At 33.0% G+C, this 22569-nt stretch overlaps 1 protein-coding gene across 9 annotated transcripts in view; it reads left to right on the top strand.

The window, feature by feature from the left end:
- The window catches only part of LOC116342393, a 47696-nt gene extending 25858 nt beyond the window's left edge, over window positions 1–21838 (top strand). Inside the window, exons 6-21 of one of the 9 annotated variants that reach the window (XM_031769987.1) lie at window positions 2583–2723; window positions 3248–3400; window positions 4122–4252; window positions 9856–9939; window positions 10947–11100; window positions 11179–11340; window positions 11949–11964; window positions 12092–12314; window positions 12383–12582; window positions 12646–12700; window positions 12776–12995; window positions 14272–14484; window positions 14603–16304; window positions 17605–17870; window positions 17932–18271; window positions 18342–21838. In XM_031769987.1, the coding sequence (XP_031625847.1) occupies window positions 2583–2723; window positions 3248–3400; window positions 4122–4252; window positions 9856–9939; window positions 10947–11100; window positions 11179–11340; window positions 11949–11964; window positions 12092–12314; window positions 12383–12582; window positions 12646–12700; window positions 12776–12995; window positions 14272–14484; window positions 14603–16304; window positions 17605–17870; window positions 17932–18271; window positions 18342–18691 (4410 nt within the window). In that variant the 3' untranslated portion in view covers window positions 18692–21838. Of the gene's footprint in view, window positions 1–2582; window positions 2724–3247; window positions 3401–4121; window positions 4253–9855; window positions 9940–10946; window positions 11101–11178; window positions 11341–11948; window positions 11965–12091; window positions 12315–12382; window positions 12701–12775; window positions 12996–14271; window positions 14485–14602; window positions 16305–17604; window positions 17871–17931; window positions 18272–18341 lie in introns of all 9 variants that reach the window. The other 8 variants (XM_031769985.1, XM_031769991.1, XM_031769984.1 and 5 more) reach the window with 8 other exon arrangements.
- Window positions 21839–22569: the final 731 nt, after the last annotated feature.

Genomic DNA, 22569 nt, shown 5'->3' with positions numbered 1-22569 from the left:
TCCAACGAGAGCAAATCTTTTTTACGGCTAAATGTTCATGCAAAATTGTATGTATGCTGTGGGATGAAATGCCCAAAGATGCCTCAATCTCACGGTAGGTCACATGACGATCTTCCATAATCAGTTTTCTGACAGCATCGATGTTTTGTGGCACAACAGCCGATTTTGGACGACCTGTATGAAACTCGTCTTTGAGCGAACTACGACCGCAACGGAATTCTCGGTACCAGTTATAAATTGTCTGAAGGGTTGGTGCTTCATTGCCAAAGGCCAAATGAAGTCGATCGAAACACTGTTGTTGAGATAATTTACTTCGAAAATCGTAGTAAATCATTTTACGAAAATCTTCACGTGTAAAATTCATTTTTTTGTTGAGTCGCAGTTTACCAGTCACTGTAAACAATACAAATAGCGTTCGTACGACAAAAGGTTCAGGGCACGAATACATACCAAAACATCAAACTTTACGAATATGACAATGGTTTACATCGGGCAACACTATAAGTACCATTTTAAAAAAAATTATGGAGCAACCTACGTACAATTAAGTTATAAGTCATTGAAATGATAAAAATGAAACAATTACTATTGAATATATATTTACACACCATTTACAAAATCGAAGTCTTTTTTTTTCGTAAGTGGTAGCTAGGCTTCAACACAACTTGGGTCAAAATATCTTTCTATCTTTTGTTTAAAGCATAAACTTCCAAATATTTACACTCAAAACAATTTTATAACGAATGCGTACCGAAGGTTTCACAAACAAAAGTTGTGGTACAAAGTTTTGTTTTGAACTTCAATTAAATTGGGTTGTAACTTTTGTCCAAGTTAAATTAGAAAATAAATTCATAAATGGTGGTTCCGATGAAAATTGAGTATTAAACGGTAATCAGATCTGGTCTATGTCACTTTAGACTTTCATGGGAAAATGCGCAACTTTATAATTTGAATGTATGTGTCAAGTGTCATGGCTTTCACTTAAATGATTTAAATTGGGGGTGAAACTAAAGAGTATTTGCGGTGTAATACAAACACGTATGAGTTCTTCCAACACGTGACGTGGCATTATAACTTTAAACAGGATTGACTAGTTTGAATGGGTTGATTATGGTCATTAGATTTTATATGATGTCACTTTTTTTGCTGACCCCATGAATAATCTCACTTTTAAAAAGTCTTTAGTCATACCAGAGAGAAAGGATGTCAAATTTCTACCCTTGGAATGACTGTTCATAACTGGTGTCATATCGTGTTCATGCTCGTGGAGTACGAAATTGTCGTCTAAACAAAGAAAATGAGATGGATGTCGAATGGAAACAGGCACAATGGCTAAAGTTACGAATGATTCATTGTCTTTTGTACACACACACACACACACACACATTCATTCATTAATATTTATGCTGTGCAAATTTATTCCAAACATCTTGGTAGCACTTTTCATACGAACTAGTTTAGTTTTATTTTTTTGTTTTATATATTCGCTCTGAAAATGTGTTATCGCAAACGTGCGTTGAATAACATTGATCAGAGACGAATTTCCTGCAATGGACCAAATGCGAAGGCTTTATATCGGTATCAGTATTAACAATCAGCATATATGCTTAGAGGCAAAAAGCCTAATATTGTTTAGTTTTCTCACATATTTGAAATAATTACATCAAATATTTCCCATAGAGCATCGAAAAGAATAAACGATTTCCAGTTGATTGCATACACAAAGAAATTTTTCTTGCCAAAGACGCAAAACAAACTGTTCAAGGAAACATGAAAAGAGCACACTTCCGAATTGCTAAGCATAGCATAAAGGGCGAAATCTTCTTAAAAAATAACAAAATAAATTTTTGATTTGATAAAGAAAGAGAGAAGAAATGCCAGCTTAAAAATATAAAAAGAAAGTAGGAAAAGTTTTTGTGGTGGAGGCAAGAAAAGTCTGTCTGTCGATGTTCAACTGTATGTTTGAACATTGGCTGTTTGATTATTTATTCTTCGAGTTTATTGATGATCACTTCGGCATTTCACAGATATATATATTATATTTTCTATCTTATCTGTCTCAATTGTTTGCGGCAATCCGATCGATTTTTGACCTAAAAAGGTTTCGCCAACAAATATTTGCTGAAAATGATGCGGATCAAATTGCATTGGTTTGTCTTGATATGCTATATATAAAATAGAAACGTTTCCTTGATTCGACTATAAATTCTCATTTTGGTTAACGTGATGCTTCCGGTTCTTTAGCACACAGTTCAATCATAGATGAGCGGTCGCACAATGCAATTCAAATATCGGCCAAGACAAAAACGAGTTTGAAACTAATTTTGGCAAAATGACTCTGGCTCAAAATCAAATATCCTCCAGACATTTGAATTCACAACTCAGCCATTTTGGGTCGAATTGATAATTCTAAAAGTTTATTCAACACCTGTTTTTCATTCTCATTGATATTTATAAATGCATAGACGTAGTAACTTTTTATTCTGATAAGAAAAATATTAAGCATAATTGAATCCAAATTCCATTTTGAATGCAGACAAAATAAAACAATTTTATGTGTTTTTTTTTTTTTTTATGAACAGGTTTATGACGATAAAAAATTGGCCCTTCACTACATGCGATCGAAAAAGTTTCTCTTCGATTTGACTGCTTTAATACCATTAGATTTACTTCAAATTAGACTAGGCACTCAACCGTTACTTAGATTTCCACGTTTTTTAAAAGTGAGTATATTGGTTTTGGATCAATTGCAATAGATGTGTTGTCAATCACCCTCAAGTGATTGCGGATATTTGAAACAAATAGTGATAAGATGTGCTGCGCATTAACTCCAAAATTCATGTTTTTTTTCGTTCGTGATTTATGTGTACAAAATTATTTATAAATTGGTGAAAAAAACAACAACTTCAAAGTGAATCTATTTTACATAAAATAACGTACGCCATCACCGAAACGGAAAATAATTTTCGACAGAACCCGACCGAACTTTTTCAATTAACTCACCAAAATGAGATACATAATAAACAGTGAGAGCATGAAACATACACTTTTGCAACCGACACAAAACTCGTAGGCTGCTTTTTGTGTCGATGTTATGTTATTTGATGTATTGTTATCATCATTTGCACGCTCACATACAATTTGTACTTACTGATAAATTTTCTGCTTTCTTTCTCTTCTTTTTTTTCTTTCTTCCTTTTCATTCGGCTGCGGAAAACAACAACGATGCTCACGTCGTTCCAAACAGGTTTACAGATCTGTTAAATTTTACTATATCGTTGAGAGTAGAACTGTATGGCCGAATTTATGGCGCGTAGTTAATTTAATTCACATATTGCTGATATTAGCTCACTGGTTTGGATGTTTCTATTTCCTGCTGTCGGAAGTCGAAGGATTTCAGGTAAGCGCGCTCTGATAGCTACCATTTATGTATATTCGTTACTTCATTATTTCTAATGTGTGCATGTATGTGTTTTGTTCTTATCATTTTGTGAGTTCAACTCACTGAGTTGAATGAACCAATTGCGATTTTGGGTCCTTTTGCTAGATTATGAAGCTATTAGCCAGATAACTAAGAGAGAGGCCATTTAATATTGACGGCAATCATTTTAATTTTATCAATACTACCATCTTATGGTTTATGCGTGTCCCTCATTATAGTACCCATCTTCCAAATCACGGGTCAGTTTTTTTCCATACCAGTTTATCATTGTTGAATCCATTTTCTTTACATTGTGACCGGATTGCAGAACGAAACAATATTCGCATTTACATATATTCTCGTCCGATTTCGTATGCGAATTGATAGTAGAGTACAAATAATAATGAATGGAAATATATACGACCCTTACGATGGACTCGAAGATAAAAACATTAAATCAAATAATTGCATTACATTTTGTGACTAAAATTGCATGTATTCTTACACATCATGATTGTGTTAACATTCGCATGGTAATTTTCAACAACAATTGGATTTCATCACAGATCCCGCCATGTTCATTTCATCCAATATAATTTAATTTATTGACGATCATTTATTTGTTTTTGTCATTTTTATAGTTGATTCTACTAATTGAACACATTTTAATCATTTTTTTGTTGTTGCCTTTTTCGATCAGGGCGACTGGGTTTATCCGTACCGGCCGGGTGAATATGCAACCTTAACTAGAAAATATTTGGGCAGTTTATATTGGTCAACGTTAACACTAACAACCATTGGTGACTTGCCAACACCAGAAACAAATGCTGAGTAAGTTTCAAACATTAATTTTATTGATATACTATAATGAACAGACAGACGGTGATACCACCATTTAATGGTGATAAATGTGCTTTTCGTGGAAATGAAGTGATTAGACATTGTCATCAATCTATTTGCGACAAAAAGGTCAACATATGATGTAATAGTATAAGCTTTAACTCGTAGATTAAGAAAACGTAACATTTCTAAGATAAGTTTCAAATGAAATTAGATTTAAAGTTATCATATCGTGTATAAACAGGGCACATTTAAAAAGCTTTTAACAGAGTACGTTTCTCTGAGGAAGAGGAATGGTGAGAAGGCCAAAATGAGGAGGAGGAAAATGTTTTCTAGCCAAAAAATATTTTTGTAATATAAAAATTGCTTCCGCAGATGAAAAAAGCCTGCTTTGGAAGAAATGTGCATAGTTGAGCTCATTTTATTATTGCCCATATATTTAATTAAATAGTTAACTGCGTAAATACTACGTACGCCTTTTTGAGCACGTCGACATCGTGAATAAAATAAAGTTGGTAAAAGTTTGCAAGTTGAAATTATATAATGGGTTGGAATGGCCAACGGAAAATATGGTCATACGACTAGACTGTGGATAATGACAACATTTGTATGCGTTGACCAAAATGGGCTGTATATCACATTTCCAACGAGACAATCTGCTACACTCTACCAATTTGGCCTCTATCAAGTTCAAAAGAATGCGACACATGTATGTGCCTACTTAGAATTCAACCAAGTACAGTTTTCTAGACTAACAAAAAAAAGTAAATAAAAACAACTTTACGTTCTACCGAGACCGTACACACATCCGATACATTTCAAGTGGAAAATATGTAACGGCTGTGTGGGTGTTTTTCTGGTAAATAGTTAATATTTTTGAATCTGCTGATAAAAAATAGATAGAAAATATATGAGATATGAAAATATCATCAAAACGAAATGAATCGTTTTTACATTCAATCAATCTGAATAATTTAAAATCTCAATGAATGTCTGTCCCTGCTCTATTTTGTTTCCCAAAAGTACTATACAGTCCATAAATAAATTAAAAACATTAAAATTTGTAAAAAAAATTGATCCCAGAGATTTTCTACTCACCCAAAGAATAGAGATTTTCGCCATGAGATGTGCTACATTAGAGAAGAATCGGCGCATACAAAAAATACACAAAACAAAAAGAAATCTGTACACAATACAATGAATGACAAAAAACAATCAAGGGATGTGGTTTTGTTCTCGAGTCACTTTGGGATGTTACTTGACTTTCGTTTCGTTCTTTTCTCTCCCACTCTTTTTGAGCGCCTGAATAAATGGTGCTAAATGCATAAAACAAAAACAGCCAACAAAAATTTCCTTTTCTGAATGATTCGCACTGTAATTTATCACCGCTCGGCTTTCAGCACAAACGATTTATTTGCTCAGCATCAACTTTATTTCCGGTAGTTCAATCTTGTTGCCTTGGTTAACTCATTGTTTCGGCAATATTGGCGTTGCCGAAATGCGAACGGATTCTACTATAATACTTCAAACGAATATTCTGCTGAACTAAAATTTACTCCTTCGACGTGGTTGAGAAATAACTACCGGATCATAGCGCACGGAGGAAGTAAAATTGTGAAAATCCAAAAAGACAATGAAAAGTGTTCAATCCGTGTTTGTGAACCATTTTTCGTTTAAATTCAAAGCAAATTTTGGGGCTTTCAATAGTCAAGAGATTGAAAACAATATGGAATGGAAATAAACAACTTTTTGCACAAGATTTTCTATGTTGAGTAAGTAATAGTTCAAGTCAACAGCTTATATCGAATGTTATGAATCAAACTCAAAAACTAACACAAAATAAGATAGAGAGAGAGAAAATCGGGAAGAAACGGTCTTGAATCAGATTCTCAAAATGTATTTCAATGCGAAATTCAATCGCTTTTGTGTGTTTACATTTGAGGTTTCGGTTTCTTCATATTTTTATTCGTCATAAATTGTAGACGATAAAAAAAATTATTCCCGCCCAAGTTCATATTTCTATAGTTTATCGTTTCTTATGCTTTTAACTCCCAGCATATTCGTCTCTGAATGAAATTATACCACTATCACCATCTGCCATAACAGAAAAAAAACGTACTTGGCATCTCTCGACTTATAGTAGAAAATTCAGTTAAACTTTATCTTGTTGTTGTTGACTTTGTTCGACTCTGGAGAGAGAGAAAAAAAACTTCTACTTTGCTCTTTATTACTGATTTATCAAATCCAATTTCGAAACGGGACGAGTTTATTCTTACAATTGAAATTCATAATTTTTTTTTTTACTATTGAGTTCATGCGTAATTTAATATTTTTCATGCATTGTGCTACACAGAATGGCATTTCATTTGAATGATGAAATATAACTATAAAATCCAAATTGAATGATTGTCATGAAATATTGCTTGCCTGGCAACTGTCCTTTTCAAATGAACCAACTCCTGACCGAACAATGAATTGACATTTCTGTCTGATATTTACAATATTGAACGACAAAATCCATAATCATTGTTGGTTCACAATTTTTGCATATTTTGCAGAAAAAAAACAAATCATCACGCATAGACAGGTTTTGAATGATTGAAGTCATGCCATTTTTTGCACGATATTTCAGTCAATGCGTATTGAGGATGCACAACAATACGCCTTAACTAGGTATATATTGAATTGTGTCAGCGTCTCCATGCCAAAAAAATCTTCAAAAAGAAAAAAAACCACACTCATATGCTTTCCAGATAGAGAGGAGGATGTTGCAAAAATATGAGATGTGAACGCATAATAGCTTTTTATTGATCACTTACAGACATACGCAGACAGACATGCCTTTTTTTATCTGCTATTCTGCAGAATGAGCATCAACTTTTATTATACTGTCTGTGAGTTCATCCAACATTGATTAATTGAAGATGCTTAAGATGAACTGTTTTCATTTTACTTGAATGTACAGAGAGGAAAAAAATCTACGTCTTAATATCTTAACAACGTTTCATATAATTTGATTGTTATCATAAGTTTGATACATTAAATGAGCTTGAAGTGATTAAATGTCATTCATCATTGTGGATGTACAGACATGCAGTAAAATTTACCGAGTAAATTATTTATTTTATTGATTGCACAAGTGATATGTCAATCAAATTTAAACCATTTTCATGTTAAATTACCACTCTTTCTACTATTTTTTTCAATTTATGTTTACTCTCCGTTATTTTTGATGATGTATCAATTTGTTCGTAGATTTTTTTTTTGAATAAATTCTTAATCGACAATCATATGTGCGCTTGTTCAATAATTTATTGACAATTGCAACATGTGTAAAAATATCCGTTGGTTATGTTAATTGGATTTCGGGATTTCATTCAATAAATCTCACTTTTTATAGTAATATAAACAATACCATTCATTCTTGTGTTCTTTGCCATTTTGAATGGACATCGTTATCAATTTATGGCATTACAGTGGATTTAAATACGTAGACATCCACCAATGATGAACAACACAAAAAGCACGTGAATTTTATTTGCTCTGATTTGCTCAATGATGTGGATGAACTCTTTTCAGAAAGATAATCTGAAATACGTGTTTAACCGGATTTCTCGTCGTTTTTCGCTCTCTCTATCTCTCTCTCTCCCTCTCTCTCTCTCTCTCTCTCTCTCTCTCAAAACGTCCAATTAAATTGAGTTTAAAACGGTAACATGCAGTTTTAACTCTTGTTTGAATAAACTTTCCCATTATTTGCCATAATGACCATTTTATCAGCATCGATGAAGAAGACATTGAGAACTCACTTACTAGACCTAAGTTGAACCATACAAGGATGAAAAATAATTTTTTTGGGATGGATCCATTGATACTTGAGAAAAAATGGCCCTGAGTAAGTTTTGAGCGCCCCAAACGAGTTGGTTTTCCTTTTGGACGTTAAGCAGTAAATGTGAAAAAGATCGTTCCAAATTTGTTTTCACACTAACATCGTTGTGTATATCCAAAATGAGGTTAAAGTAAGTAACAGCCGATGCAATCAAACTTCCTCTGAAATAAATATAGATTCTTTCACTTTTGCCGCACTACGAAGAATTACGCACATTATACAAACGCTAAATTCGAAAGTGTACTCGAACAAATTGAGTATCCATTGAGGATACTAATAAAAAAATTCAATTGCAACCAATAGATTTATTTTTTTAATTCCCACAAACTGTGTTACAAATATGCTGATAGCTATATACACCCATAGTTCACAATTTAAAAGTGAAAAGTGGAAAATAGCAAAAAAAACTATTGCTGTACGGTGTACGATAAAAAAAAATCGGAAATAAATTGTTTTTGTATAACATGTCATGGCCGTGGATGTGGTGGTGCCACGTGCAATTGGCAAGAAATAAGTATTAAAGTTGTATTGTGCAATATTTCACGAGACCCATAAAAACTTTTTCGTTTCGATTTATTTGATTTCGGTGCGGCCAATATGATAGATCTACTGCGATTATTCGCAACACCAAAGAAATAAACATTTCAAACGCCATAGGATGAAAAGTAATAAATTTGAAAACAAAAAAAAAACACTTATAACAAAGAGTTGAAAGACCACTTTCTCGGTTTGATCTCAAATACTGTGGAACAGAGTCAACTCCCGAATGTTTATATATTGCAAAATGTGTGCCCGTTGTCAAAATACAATGAAAATAGCAAAAGTTTGGAATATTGCGAGAGTGTGAAATGTATTACATGGAGCAAATTAATTGAGTGTCGTCAGTAATGCTGTAAATCTTTTTGAAAAATTACAGTTAAGCACACAAATTGTAATGAGATTTTACAGGAGAAAGAGAGAAACGCTTTTTTTCTTCGATTCAACTCGTTCACTTAGATTTAAATAGTGGCTCAGCTGCCTTAAAATATCTCAGTATAATCGAATTCGCAATAAAAGAAACATGCCTAACATGTTTAAGTTTGGTACTATAAGCAGTAAGTCGTATGAATTCATGTGTTGTCGAAACTTTATGATATTGGTTCGTGACTTCGCTAAAATGAAATTATATTGTAATTGAACAAAACTGCAAGTCTATAGATAGATGGCGCAAAAATGTAAAAAGAAGAAGAAAAATAGGCAATTTTGATTATAGGCCACTATATAACAGAGAAGGTTACTTTGAGGGGTATGAATGGTGAGGAGGAAAACTAACAAGATCAATCATGCTTATTAGAAGTCACACTCAAAAGTATTTATACCCATAAAGATATTTCCTGATGTAAAAAATCGTAAACATACTCAAATGAAGAGGAAGATTCTCCGCAGCGCTTCCTCATATTTGCCTATTAAGACATTTTGCCATCTTTTTCAATTATCATGTTTGTTTGCGATTGCCAGCCCTGTTACATGGCGATTAACACTCACAATTTTTTTATATTTCTTGAACTCATTTTAATTGTAGAAATTATACCAAACAGATATAATATGAAAAAGGTATACGACAATGAATAAAAAGTTCATTGCAAATGCATATGAATTTCTAATTTTTGCACTTTTCAATGAACATACTTTATAGTCAACGATTTTTTTTGTATTTGTATATAAAAAGACCATCCAACTCGCCAGACGGTCCAAGATCGCTACCGCGCCGTGGTATTAAGTCACGTTTACTTCAGTTTGCATCAAACTATGGGTAATTTATTAAAACCAAGCAACGAATTGAATGGCTTTGACATTCTATCAATTCGATATTTCACTCTTCAACCAAGATTCAGCAGTTTTGAATAGCCACACTTCGGCTGAATCTATTTGAAGTGGTTTAATCAAAGCGATGATATCATGAAATTGAATGTAGACGTATAAAAATATATTGTTTGATCAAATTTCGGGATTTTTTTCTAAGATTCAGTAATCATTCAAATGTATAGGTTTGATTCAACTGAAGGCTGTCCGCCGATTTCTTTGGATTTTGTATTTATTTGATTAAGTTTTCACTAACTGAAAATAAATTCTGCTGTCGAATGCAATCGATTCGGTGCATGCGGTTTTTCAATTTCGTAATTGATTTGATTGAGCTGAAGTAAATGTGTTTTTGCTTTTTTGACCAATGTTGATAAAAATAAAAATAAAAAAAAACAGAGAGAATACAAATTCATTATGAAACATTTAAACATGAAGAACATATTTTGTGTTGAGTCTATTGTTTCATTCAGTTAAGTGGTGTCATATGAAAAGTGTATGAACAGAATGATACAGTATTTTTAAAATAAAAAAAAACATACTTTAGCCATCATTCAACATTTTAAAATGTTTTTGAACAAAGAATTGTTTTCACTCCCACGAAATTCAAAGGTTTCGAAATTGTGCGTGACAGCCTTCAGTTAGTACCAATGAAAATATATCGATAACATTTATCCAATCCATGTCAGTGTGGGTTCATTTATTCAATTTATTCCTTTTGGTTTATTTTTTTATGATTGCAAAAAGTAGCTTGTAAAAAATGCCACGAAACTTGATCGCATGATATATCAAAATCAATGAAAAAATACAAGGGTGAAAAAACAACAGTATAAACACAAACAATTTCGAAAGCTTTGACATCTGTGTGAAAATTCGATTGATTGATGTGCATAAGCAATGAAAAAAATTCGATTTATTCCATATGATTAAGTTTTTCACTTGAATTTGTTCGTTTTCCAGATACATCTTTACGATTGTCAGCTATTTAATCGGTGTATTCATATTTGCAACGATTGTCGGTCAAGTGGGTAATGTGATAACCAATCGAAATGCAAATCGACTGGAATTCGAAAGACTTTTGGATGGTGCAAAAACCTATATGCGACATCATAAGGTGAGATATTTAACATTTGAACAATATCAATGTGCTTCATTGATTTTATCACATTTTTCTCATCCGAACTCATCATAGGTACCCGGTGGTATGAAACGACGTGTGCTACGTTGGTACGATTACAGCTGGTCACGTGGACGAATCCAAGGTGGTGGTGATATCAATACGGCTCTAGGTCTACTACCCGATAAACTAAAAACTGAATTGGCACTTCATGTTAATTTAAACGTTCTAAAAAAGGTTTGCGACTATATTTCACTCGATTCCTTTCTTGTGTTTGTTTTAATAATGTAATTTCCATGCTAGCATCTTTTTTACTCATTTTTTGTTCAATGTAAAACGAATAGCGCAGTAATTTTTTTCATTAATTATAATGATTTGAAGAAACTTTCGTCAAGCTTTTTCGCAGAATACGATCTCAGCCGAAACTCTTTTCTCAGCAAAAAAGTGTGATGAAAAAAACGGTTCACACTATGAACTTTGTGTGAATTATCAAACATGTTCTTCGATATAATGAAATCCAAAAATGGTTTCACTTTGAACCGAACACATAAATCAACTCGTATTTTACCTTTCACATTTGATATTATTTTGCTTAGAAAAAAGAAACACTCGTAAATTATGTTCGAAAACTTCAGAAGCAATTCAACTTCTTTGAAGTTGTTCATTGTGCGCAAGTTGTTCATTCCATTCGTATATATTTGAGTTGTGTTCGTTTATGTATGTGTGTGTGTGTCGTTCGTGCTTATTTTATGTGGTTTCCCATATATGTATTATAACACGAATTTTACCATTTATTTTGTTGTTTGTCTTTTAAATATGTGCTCCTTTTGTTGCGTTGGCTGCAGGTGACAATTTTTCAAGGTAAGGGATTCTTCAGTCAAAGAATACTTCATTCTTCGGTTCAAATAAACGACGGACCGAAGAATGAAATACCTGTGCTATTTTACCTGATAACGAATAATATTAAACGAATGCTGTCTCTTTCAAGAATGTCAACCAGAATTTCTACACGATTTAGTGTTGAAGATGAGAGCGTACATTTTTACGCCTGGCGATTCGATATGTCGTAAGGGTGAAATCGCACGTGAAATGTTTATCATAGCCGATGGAATTTTGGAAGTGCTTAGCGAAACCGGAAAAGTACTAACTACAATGAAGGCGGGTGATTTTTTTGGCGAAATCGGCATCCTAAATTTGGATGGTTTGAACAAGTAAGTATTTCCACAAATAATTGAATTTCAAATAACCATATTATCAAAAAACCAATCCTTCATACGAGGAACAGGCGAACGGCAGATGTTCGATCAGTTGGTTATTCGGAATTGTTTTCATTGTCTCGTGAGGACGTGTTGGCCGCCATGCAAGACTATCCAGAAGCAAAAGAAATTTTAAAAACATTAGGACGTAAACGTTTGATGGAAGTGCGATGTGTCAACAAGAAGCACGCTAAAAATGTGGCCGAGCGTGAAAGTATTGCAAGTAACGTGCATCTTCGCAATAAAAATCTAGATAACAGTAGTGATAGTAAAAAACGCATTGTAGATAAACTACGGAGCGATGTCAAGGGGATAAAAAATGTGTTAAAAAAGTCCAGATGGTGAGCAAAGAAAGATGGCGATTCTCTTTTAAATGACATTTTGTACAAATAACACATTTGGTTTTTATGATTTAGGGCAACGGGTCGAAGGAGCAACGAATCGATTGAATTACAACCGCTTCACTTAAAAGGTCCAAAGGGAGTGTTACGCCGAATGCCACGTGTTCGATCCGATGAAATACAAGAAACAAGCGCCGACCAAGCACAGCATGCCCATGAAAAAGACAAAACACCCAGTCCAATTGGAGCTGGATTGCCACTATTGCATCGACTTCGATTGCTCAAGGAAAAACAAGTCAGTTGGTTTTACATTTGCATTTTGTGTTTTATTTATACAATTGGACATGGTTTATACTTGATTTTTTGTTCGAAACTTTCTTTGCTCTTTTGATTTTGTTTAAAAACTTGTAAAAATATTTATTCTCGACAACAAAAAATCGAATGCTAACCGCTTTCTTTTCTCTGTTCGCCGAAAATATTGCAATTTTTTTGTACATATCTCGATTCGACATTCACCATTATGGCATATCATGATATTCAGAAGAAAGCAAGTGTTTTTTAAAATCATTTTTTTAATTGTTTTTGTTTCAAAGGCAAAAAAGCTTATAGTTACGAAAATAATATTTCCAAATTCAGTGGAGTAGTACTATTTTGATTGAATCTTGAGTAATTGACATCAACATTTAGTATAGAAAGTCATGCATTTTTGGTTAAAAGCTCCTGACAGAATTTATCTGATGATTTAAACATTTCATAGTTAAAATCAACGTTTTATATTTGACGTTCCCGATTTGCTGTAAACAGCATGACTTTAATATAGAATTGAACAACATTCAGCAGTTAGCAAAGAAAAATTCTTCCAGAGTATTTATGTCGCCCGTAATTTTCGATAAATAGTACAAAGCCATCGTAGTCCCATCGATCTTAGACACTCCTATTTAACAAGTATTCGAACATAAAAGTCACATAAGAATATATACCTGATGTTGTACTATAAACTCCATTATCAAATGGATTGCTTTAATTTGATTTAATTTGTTTTGGCTTATATCCTGTGCAACTTTTTGCTTTTTATTTTAATTTCCATCGTCCTTGTAAATAACAAATGTTAGTATTGAAAATGTACGAATATGAAGAAAGAGATTTCATTTAGACAACAATATCGGCCTTTTTACCTTGTTTTGGAGTAAAATGGCAAAAGTAATATTGAATTTATGTGGCTAAATTTAAAGATCTCCAAAAAAATCTCTTTCTCCACATTGTCGATTCAACTTAGTAACATTGAATTGAGAGAAAATGATTAATTTGAAAATAGTTTATTAAAAACCCACCCATGTATGTTTGCTTATTAGACAATGTGTCGTTTTTCCTCTTTTCTCTCTCTCTTTTTTCTCCAAACCCAATCACCCCTGGTATTTGTGTCCGGTGCAAAAACACATGTTTTATCATTTTCATTTTGGTATTATTTGTATCATTTTCCGTACTTGATGTATTCTCCTTATGTTACGTGTACACATTTGTGCGTGTGTAATTTATTTTGAAAACTACACACGAAATGCACTGATCATTAGGATCGCGAAGAGCGAGCTGTAAAACCTGCACAACCAATGCTATCATCACCACAAAATACTCATGTTAGATCTGCTGTTTCGCCACAGCAATCAATTCAAGAAGAAAACGAACAACAAACGCCGGACGTTGTTGGTCCTGGTTTGCCGCTTATTAAACGTTTATTACTGCTTAAAGCCAAAGAAGAACGTTTAGCCAAAGAATCACAAGTGAAGGTAATTTCTTTCAAAAAAAAAACCATCACATTTTTGTCTACAAAAAATTTGTTTAACTTTTAATTTTTCTATATATTTATTCAAAATGAAAAAAAAAATTGAAAAAAATCTAATTTAGTCTGCACCACAAACGGCTGTAACGACAATAAGTGATGCAGTAGCATCAAATTCCATGTTGAGTTCCTTGAAAGCATCAACGAATACAACGACCAGTGTTTTGGTTGGTTTGGTGCCGGCACCGACACCAGTTGCAAGCGGCTCTAAGCCAAAAGTATCATTTCGTGATCGCATCAAAAGTCTACAGCATTCGGAGAGTAAACAGGTACCATTTATATCATCAATAACTGCCAGCAGTCCAACGTGCACCAACAAAGAGCACAAATCGACCAGCGATGATAAAGAGAAACTTATTGAAACCGTTCCAAGCGTAGCTAGCAGTACTGCAATGGCGGGCCCATCAAGTAGCGAAAATGGAAAGTCCATGAAACAATCCAGTTCTCTATCGTTTAAAAATAAAATAAAACAATTGAGTCACCAACATGCCAAAAGTGAAGATTTACAAACAGCACAATTAAAACCATGGTCAAAACTAAAACTAGCGACTGTATTAAGTGGTGGCAGCAGTTATGCAAGTTTAAATAATAGTTTTGCCGAATCATCACCAACTCATATACAACAACCGCCCATTAAAATAGCTAAAATACGACCAACAACAAGCGCAAGAGTTTCGATTCCAACGAGTGAAATAGCAACAACAAGCCATACAATGTTGGCACCGCTAAAGATCGCACAAAAAAGTGATAAATTGATTGTAAAGGCAACCGAACGTATTTGCACAAGTGATAGTGAAATTCGACATGCTGAATGGCCACCTGGTAGCAAATCGAAATTTAAATCAAGATGCCTTAAATCACAAGGCGAACAGAAAATTTATCGATCGGTTGATGATTTATCACCGGAATATGGGGGCCTTCCGTTTGTCAAAAAATTAAAAATCCTTAATGAACGCCAAAAACTCGCCGAATTAGAATCGGTTATGAAAACACGAAGCTTTAGCCTTGATTGCCCTGATTGGAGCGATGGAAATGAACCAGAACCATTGATACGAAGCCATAGCGAAGGATCGGGCATGATACGATCAAAAATATCAACAATAACAACAGTCGCACCAACAACTTATATGAATAAAACCAATACAATTGTACCGATAGCTCCATTGAATATGCCACGAACACCCGTCAGCCCGGAATCGAATGAAACACTAGAGCGGCGTGAATTGAAAAGTATTTTGAAGAAATTAACGGAAGAGAAGGGTGCAACACCGAACCAACAACCAAAATTAGGGACTAATGAACCGGACGAATTAAAGGGATTGCTTAGTGCACCGACCGTCGAAGGGTACGTTGCTAGACACAGCAAATTTATGAAGAGCGTAACCTTCAATTCAACTCTTTCCAGTCCACCGAATAGTGCGCACAGTGCGAACGATGACCGTAATCCATTTCCACTGCTGTCGAGCGCACAATCATCAAACGAAACGTCGACAACACTCATTCAAGTCGAACATCATGAACAACAACAATTCATTCAATCTGATCACTCTTTTTTATTATTATCCGACAGTAAAAATAATAAAGCTAGTAGTTTACAGGAAGATATATCGATTACCGATGATATTTTCTTAACACAAGAACAAATATCATCGCCACAATTTCAGTCACAACAACTATTTGGGAGCGTTTCGCCCCAGAAAATTGAAGACTCCAGTCCACTGAAGGGGTCTACAAATCCATTTATCACTAATAAAATTAAGGTTAAAGGTAAATAAAATATCATAATGAAAACTATATCAATCATCCATCATTTTAATCTCTTAGTTTTTTAACGTTCTCATTTTTTTTAGATATGTTTCGATTGATTTTATTTAACTGCATCCACATATTTTATTTACTTATTTGTATTTTGAGTGCTATAAATATTTTTATGTGTCACATCTTTTTTCATCTTCATTAGTCAACCAGTAAAAAAAACACGCAAAATACACCATCACATGCTATTTAACATTTGTTATATCGAAATTTTAAAATAAACATATTTTCCATCTTTTTTTTAAACAACACAAATTCAAAAATTAAACCAATTTGTACTTGAGAATGATCCTTAGCTCCTATCATATAAGACCTTGTAACGAAGAAAAACAATGAATTTGAAGCGAAATGAGGAGATTTTTTTGTGAAATTCATTATCTTTTTTCATGTGCCGAAGGCTGTAGGCAAAATTGTATATATTATGCATCGATCATCATTATCATCAACATAACCACATAAACCCTTTTATTGTTATTATAATTTCATCCCATAAACGAATTAATAAGACAAGAAACGAAAGGTATTGCAGATTCCCGCTTCTCCAACACAAAAATAAGTTTTGAATCACCCGACCTGAGAACAAATGCTTTAGATTTGATGTGACCACAGACAAATGCAAACACAAATGACATTTATTTATAAATGATGTATATAATCGTGTATATAAAATTTCCACTTATATATTTTTATCGGTTTCGTTCTTCTTGTTTTTGATTAGGATCCGCACTTCTTTTGATTTTTTTAATAAATATTTTTTTAAGGTGTTTCCCCGTTTTCGTAATAAAGTATGGCTACCTTTAAGTGCTTGAAACTTGCTAACCTAAAGTTTATGTCGGTGGCTTCAAGTAATGTCAAATATAGTTTCGGGTAACGGGGTAGTACCGACTACTAATTAATTTTACTTTCTTTTTTCGTTTTTTAATTATTATTTTCTTTTGTGAAATACTGCGATTGGCACGAAAGCACGCATTTGCACGACCAACATCTCTGATTTTGATCAGCTTATGTATTATACAAATTCAACAACCTAAGCAATCACACGCTTATGATCCGATTTTTTTGTTTTTGGTTTCGTATGCATTTTTCGTTTTCAAAAAAAAATAACACATTATTCGTATTTTGTGCTCGTTGAGAGCAATGTGTTTGATTTTATTCTAATTGGATTTTGCATACGATTTGAAATGCATCCATTTAATCGATGGTTTTCTTTTATTTTCGTTTCAATTTAACAAAACTCATTTTCGGAATGTAGGTTCATTTGAGGAACACGAGCTCTTTAGCGAAGTATTGATAGGCATAAAGCATGTGATTCAGACACATTTACTGGATGTGCAAACCAGATTTGAAGATCATTTTCAATCGCTGGATCTTGAGATACGTCAACGCGATCAATTGATAAATCAGCTACAACATCGAATTCAAGAGCTTGAAAATGTGTCACCAACAACAATCGCTATGATGGCCGCTGCCTCTACTAGAAATGGAAGCACAGGATCCTCTGGCGATATTCCCTTTGTGGTAATATATTTTTCATATAAAGAGAAAACATAAAAGTCAAATGGAAATGATTCAATTTTAGCGCGGTGATTCATTGGATACAATTTTTGCATCATCGCCGCCTGATAGTGAGCGAGAAAATCGGATTAAAGCAAAAACAAAGAAACGAAGTTCACCGCGTCGACGACGCCAATTGGAACAACAGCAACAAGAGAGTACTGATCAAGAAACATGTCTCGAGCCTGTAACGAATTTATCGCATCTACGAAACAGCTCGAGCATGATTATTGACGCTGCTGGAAATATCAAACAATTGTCTGACTCCGTAATTCTGAATATTGAAACTAGCTCCGATACAAGTTCTAGCATTGATGACGATGTACATGAAGTAGACGAAGAGGTCGACGATTATATTCAAGAAGGTTAACTAATCTAATGTTCAATACATTTAAAATGTTTTAATTCACATTGGTACATTTATAATACTTTCAGAAGAGGCAGAAGAAGATGACGAAGATGTGGATATTGACGAAGATTTGCAGCCGGATAATTGGGAAATTAGAATGTTGGCGGCCGAGTTGAATCGACGAGAAAGTCGACGAGATGAACCACTCAGTTCAGAAGCAAGCGAACCGAACGAGAGCTCGTCGGGTGCACGGCATCGATCTCATTTACGTAGTGACACCTTGGACACAGACACTGAAAATAGCGAACTGGAAATCGATCGGGTGCATCGTCCACGAAGTCGAGCCGCCAGCTTTGATCAACAAAGTGTACCCCGACAAAGACCCAGAGGCATTTTAAAAGCTTTCAGTTTCGATCGAGATAAGAATCAACTTTGAGGGTTAAGTTATAACGAAATATGTACATATGCACGCCTAGTTACATAAGAGAACAAGATTCAAAAATCGATATTACTAGAGACAATTTCTTTTATCTATTTATTTTTTTTTCTTTTTATCGTTAGTTTATCTCCGTTTTACACTAATTGATAACTATAATGGCAATTCGATTATTCTTCATCTACAATAATAGAAGAAAAAAATCTCTTGAAACTCCTTTTGCAATCACGTCAATCTCCAAATATTTTCCAGCTGACTTAATCTTTTTTCTTGAACTCAAATACAAAATTCCACCATGATTGTGTGTGGCTTTGGCACTGAAGTACTGCTTTAACCAATTAGAAAAGCAAAACCACTTGAGATTTATGATGATGAAAAACGACTGGCAGTTGTGTATTTGTTGGCAATTTTTGAGTCAGCAAAGGGTAAGAGGGAATCTAATTTCATATTCTCGCTTATGGGAATTTCTGTAAGCGAGACTAGATGATCAGATTCGTTAAACCATTTTCATTCTCATATATAATATGTTTTGTGCAATGAATTACTAAATGCCAATGAAATTAAATACAATTTCATAAAAGCACAATAAAACAGGCCCAAAAAAGTATATTAAACCAAATGGTCAGATATGTTTCTACGTAATTCTCAGCATAGGAACTTCAAGAGGAAAAAAAAATGTAAAATCATCATATTTTTAAGTGTTTTTATAACCCGATGTGACCTATATTGTGTCAATTTTGATCAAAAGTTGATAAGTCAAAACTGAATCCATCAATTTAGCGCCTAAGCTTGTTGATCGCAGAATAATACAAATAAAAAAGTTAATTTTATGAAAAAAGTGACCGAACGATTGATAAACATTTTGATTCGATTTAAAAATTAAGTTTCAGAAAGCCAGACGATGATCTGTTAGTTTTACTGTGTATCATTTCAATACGTACTATGAATCGATTTTGGTTGATCGCAAGCTTATTCAAAAAATAAAATATTTAATTTTGGTACACGAGTTATCAATCATTTGGTCACTTGCACATCAAATAAGATTATTGTACATATAAATAGAAAGATAAAAAGCATAATTCTACAATCCACTTTTTCGTCCCTATAATGTAAGTAAATCAACCAAATGAGAGTGTGCTTAGTACCTAAACAAAAAACCTGACACAAAACTACTATTTAAAGCATTAGATACTTTTTTTCATGATAGACTTTAATTAGACACTGAAAATTTATGAAAAACCTTATTACTAATAATAATTTGCAATAGCAAATGTTCATAAGATAAGACCATGATCATCGGTCCAGAAACCGTTTCCATTGATTGAGCTCTGAATTTCACTCTGGCAGTGCGCGCACTAGAGTGGTAAAAAAAGTTTATGGTATCGAGATTTCCCATCCGGGTTAAGAAAAAAAAATAACATCATGAAAGTTTGAAGAAATTTCAATGAAAATTAGAGCTACCCTCCATACAAAATTTTTGATTTTTGGCTCAATTTACAGCTCTGTCCATTGAATAATTTTTGAATTGATTTGGTCTTGGCGCAGACCGATTTATTTGATAATGCTATGCAGATTTTTATGTCACATTCACACTCAATACCATTAAAAGTTGCCATCGAACATCAATTCCATTAGACAAAAAGTTAAAAATTCTTTCAATTCACTCATTTCAATATGATTAATGTACGACCATAAGTTATTTTTCGTATTATCTTAAATGTTTGTGTCAGGTTCAAACAAAAAGAAATGCATTTCGTATTGATTCCGTGAAATCGCTGCGACATCGGTGCGTCTCACAAACAAACGAAGAAAAAAAAACAAATAAATTTTAAAACTTTATTAATTAAATGATCGAACATAATGAGAATAATTTTGAATGTTTTCAAATGAATATATTTGGTAGAAAATAAGAAACTATTATAAAGTTCAATAATATAACAAACAGGCAATACCGTCAGATGGATCTATACGCTTTGATGAATCCAAGCGATGGATATCTGACCATATTTCCTGCAAAAAAAAAATATAACAAAAGAATTATGAAATTTCATTTATATTTTATCTGTGATAGCAAACAGAAACTAAATAATTTCTTATGGTGCGAATTCGATTCGAAGACATCCGACGATGGAGAGTTTCCCACTCACATTCCTCAATACTAAAGTTCTGTTGACATTTTTCATGCAATAACTTTACACATCGTCTGTTTTTTTTTCTCGTTGTGGTTTTTATTAAGATAAACACGTAACATATCAAATAAGCGACAACAGACCATTTAGTTTCTCCCATTTTCTATTGACATTAAAATGCCCATCAAAAAGTATCAAGTAATCTGATCGAGTGTTGAATTCGATAGGTTTTCATGTTTGTATTCATTAAAACCTTCGAGTTAGACGAACACTTATGAAAAGAATCTTATCAAATATAAATCAAATGATGGACGATGCTACTTTAGTGGCAAATTTCAATATAAATTGTTATTTTTCCATTTCTTTTGGAAAGTAATCACTTTTTGAAGGAACAGAAGGAGAGGGAGAATTTTCAAACTCTCAGCTCAGGTGCAAAATGTTACGATAAAGAATTAAGAATTTCTAATGGTAAGAAGCGGCGAGTATGAAAAATAGAAAAGAAACAGTTATATAACAGATATAAGAAAATGGACCGACCAATATTGATTTAATGAGCGATTTGAATGTTACAAAATGTAAAAAATACGTATGAATGTTTATATAAATGTTGAAATAAATTCGTTTAGATTTCTATTTATTTATTTTCGTGCAAAAATCAAGTGTAAGAATTAAGAAACTTTAAAGTGCCTAAATGGCTATCTCCTTACGTTATTTGTTTTTCTTTTTATTTATTTATTTTTTTTATTGTTTTCCACTTTCATTCCTGAATCCAAAACGAAGAAACAACAATGAAGATATAAAAACAAATTCAAATGCATTTATTATAATTATTATAACTATTGAAATCTTGATCTCAGAAATTGAGAAAGATCATAACGAAAGAAAAGAGTACCGGATATGTTGACTTAAATTATTTCAATTGATACAATATTTAAAAAAAATAGTATTAAAAATCATCTTAAAAATTGGCATACATTGAATAAAAAAACGCCCTAAAACATTTAGAATTATATTTACGAAATCTGTTAGCTATTGTATTATATAGTTGAGTACTTATTGAAATACCAGAAAAATAAATTGACAGCAAAATGGTATTGTATGAATATTTCTAGTTTCGATAAATTTAAATTAAACTTTAAAAAATGAATTTAGAATAACATTTAAAATTGTATGAAATAAAAATAACTAGACATTTTAAATTGAAGCAAAATGTTTTTTTTTTAATTTTTTAACACTTTTAACACAGAAACAAAGAGGAACTTTTTTCGAACTTGAACATTTTTTTTTACTGAACTACATAAAATCTATATCTATGGAATTCTATATCAGAAACTAAGGGGCTTCATTCAAACTTTTCAACGACTGAATTCTATAATAATATCACGGGGGACGGGAGTCCCCCAAGTGACGCAATACCAACATACATATGAAATATATGTATATTTTGCGTCACTCTATATATACTGTAAAGAAATGAAAATCGATACCGCTGACTTTTGAAAAAGGGTTTTTGCATATTTTAGTAGTGTTCGGGCACCAAATTAAGAATCCGCAAAAAAATTGGAAAATTTCAAAATTTAACCGCTAGGTGGCGTTTCAAAAAAAAGGTAAATTTTTGGTTTTGTCCATTTTTGACCACCGAAACCAGAAACAATTTTCCGAAAAATGACATATTCGGAAACTGGAGTTCGGGTAGATAGTGTTGAAAAAAAAATTGTTGGAATCGATCGAAAAGTGGCCGAGATATGA

The sequence above is a fragment of the Contarinia nasturtii genome, unplaced genomic scaffold, assembly GCF_009176525.2.
Source record: "Contarinia nasturtii isolate CC-2019 unplaced genomic scaffold, AAFC_CNas_1.1 Cnas_scaffold_864, whole genome shotgun sequence".
NCBI lineage: Eukaryota > Metazoa > Arthropoda > Insecta > Diptera > Cecidomyiidae > Contarinia > Contarinia nasturtii.
Note: the sequence above shows the minus strand (reverse complement) of the source record. Positions and strands in the feature narration are given on the sequence as shown.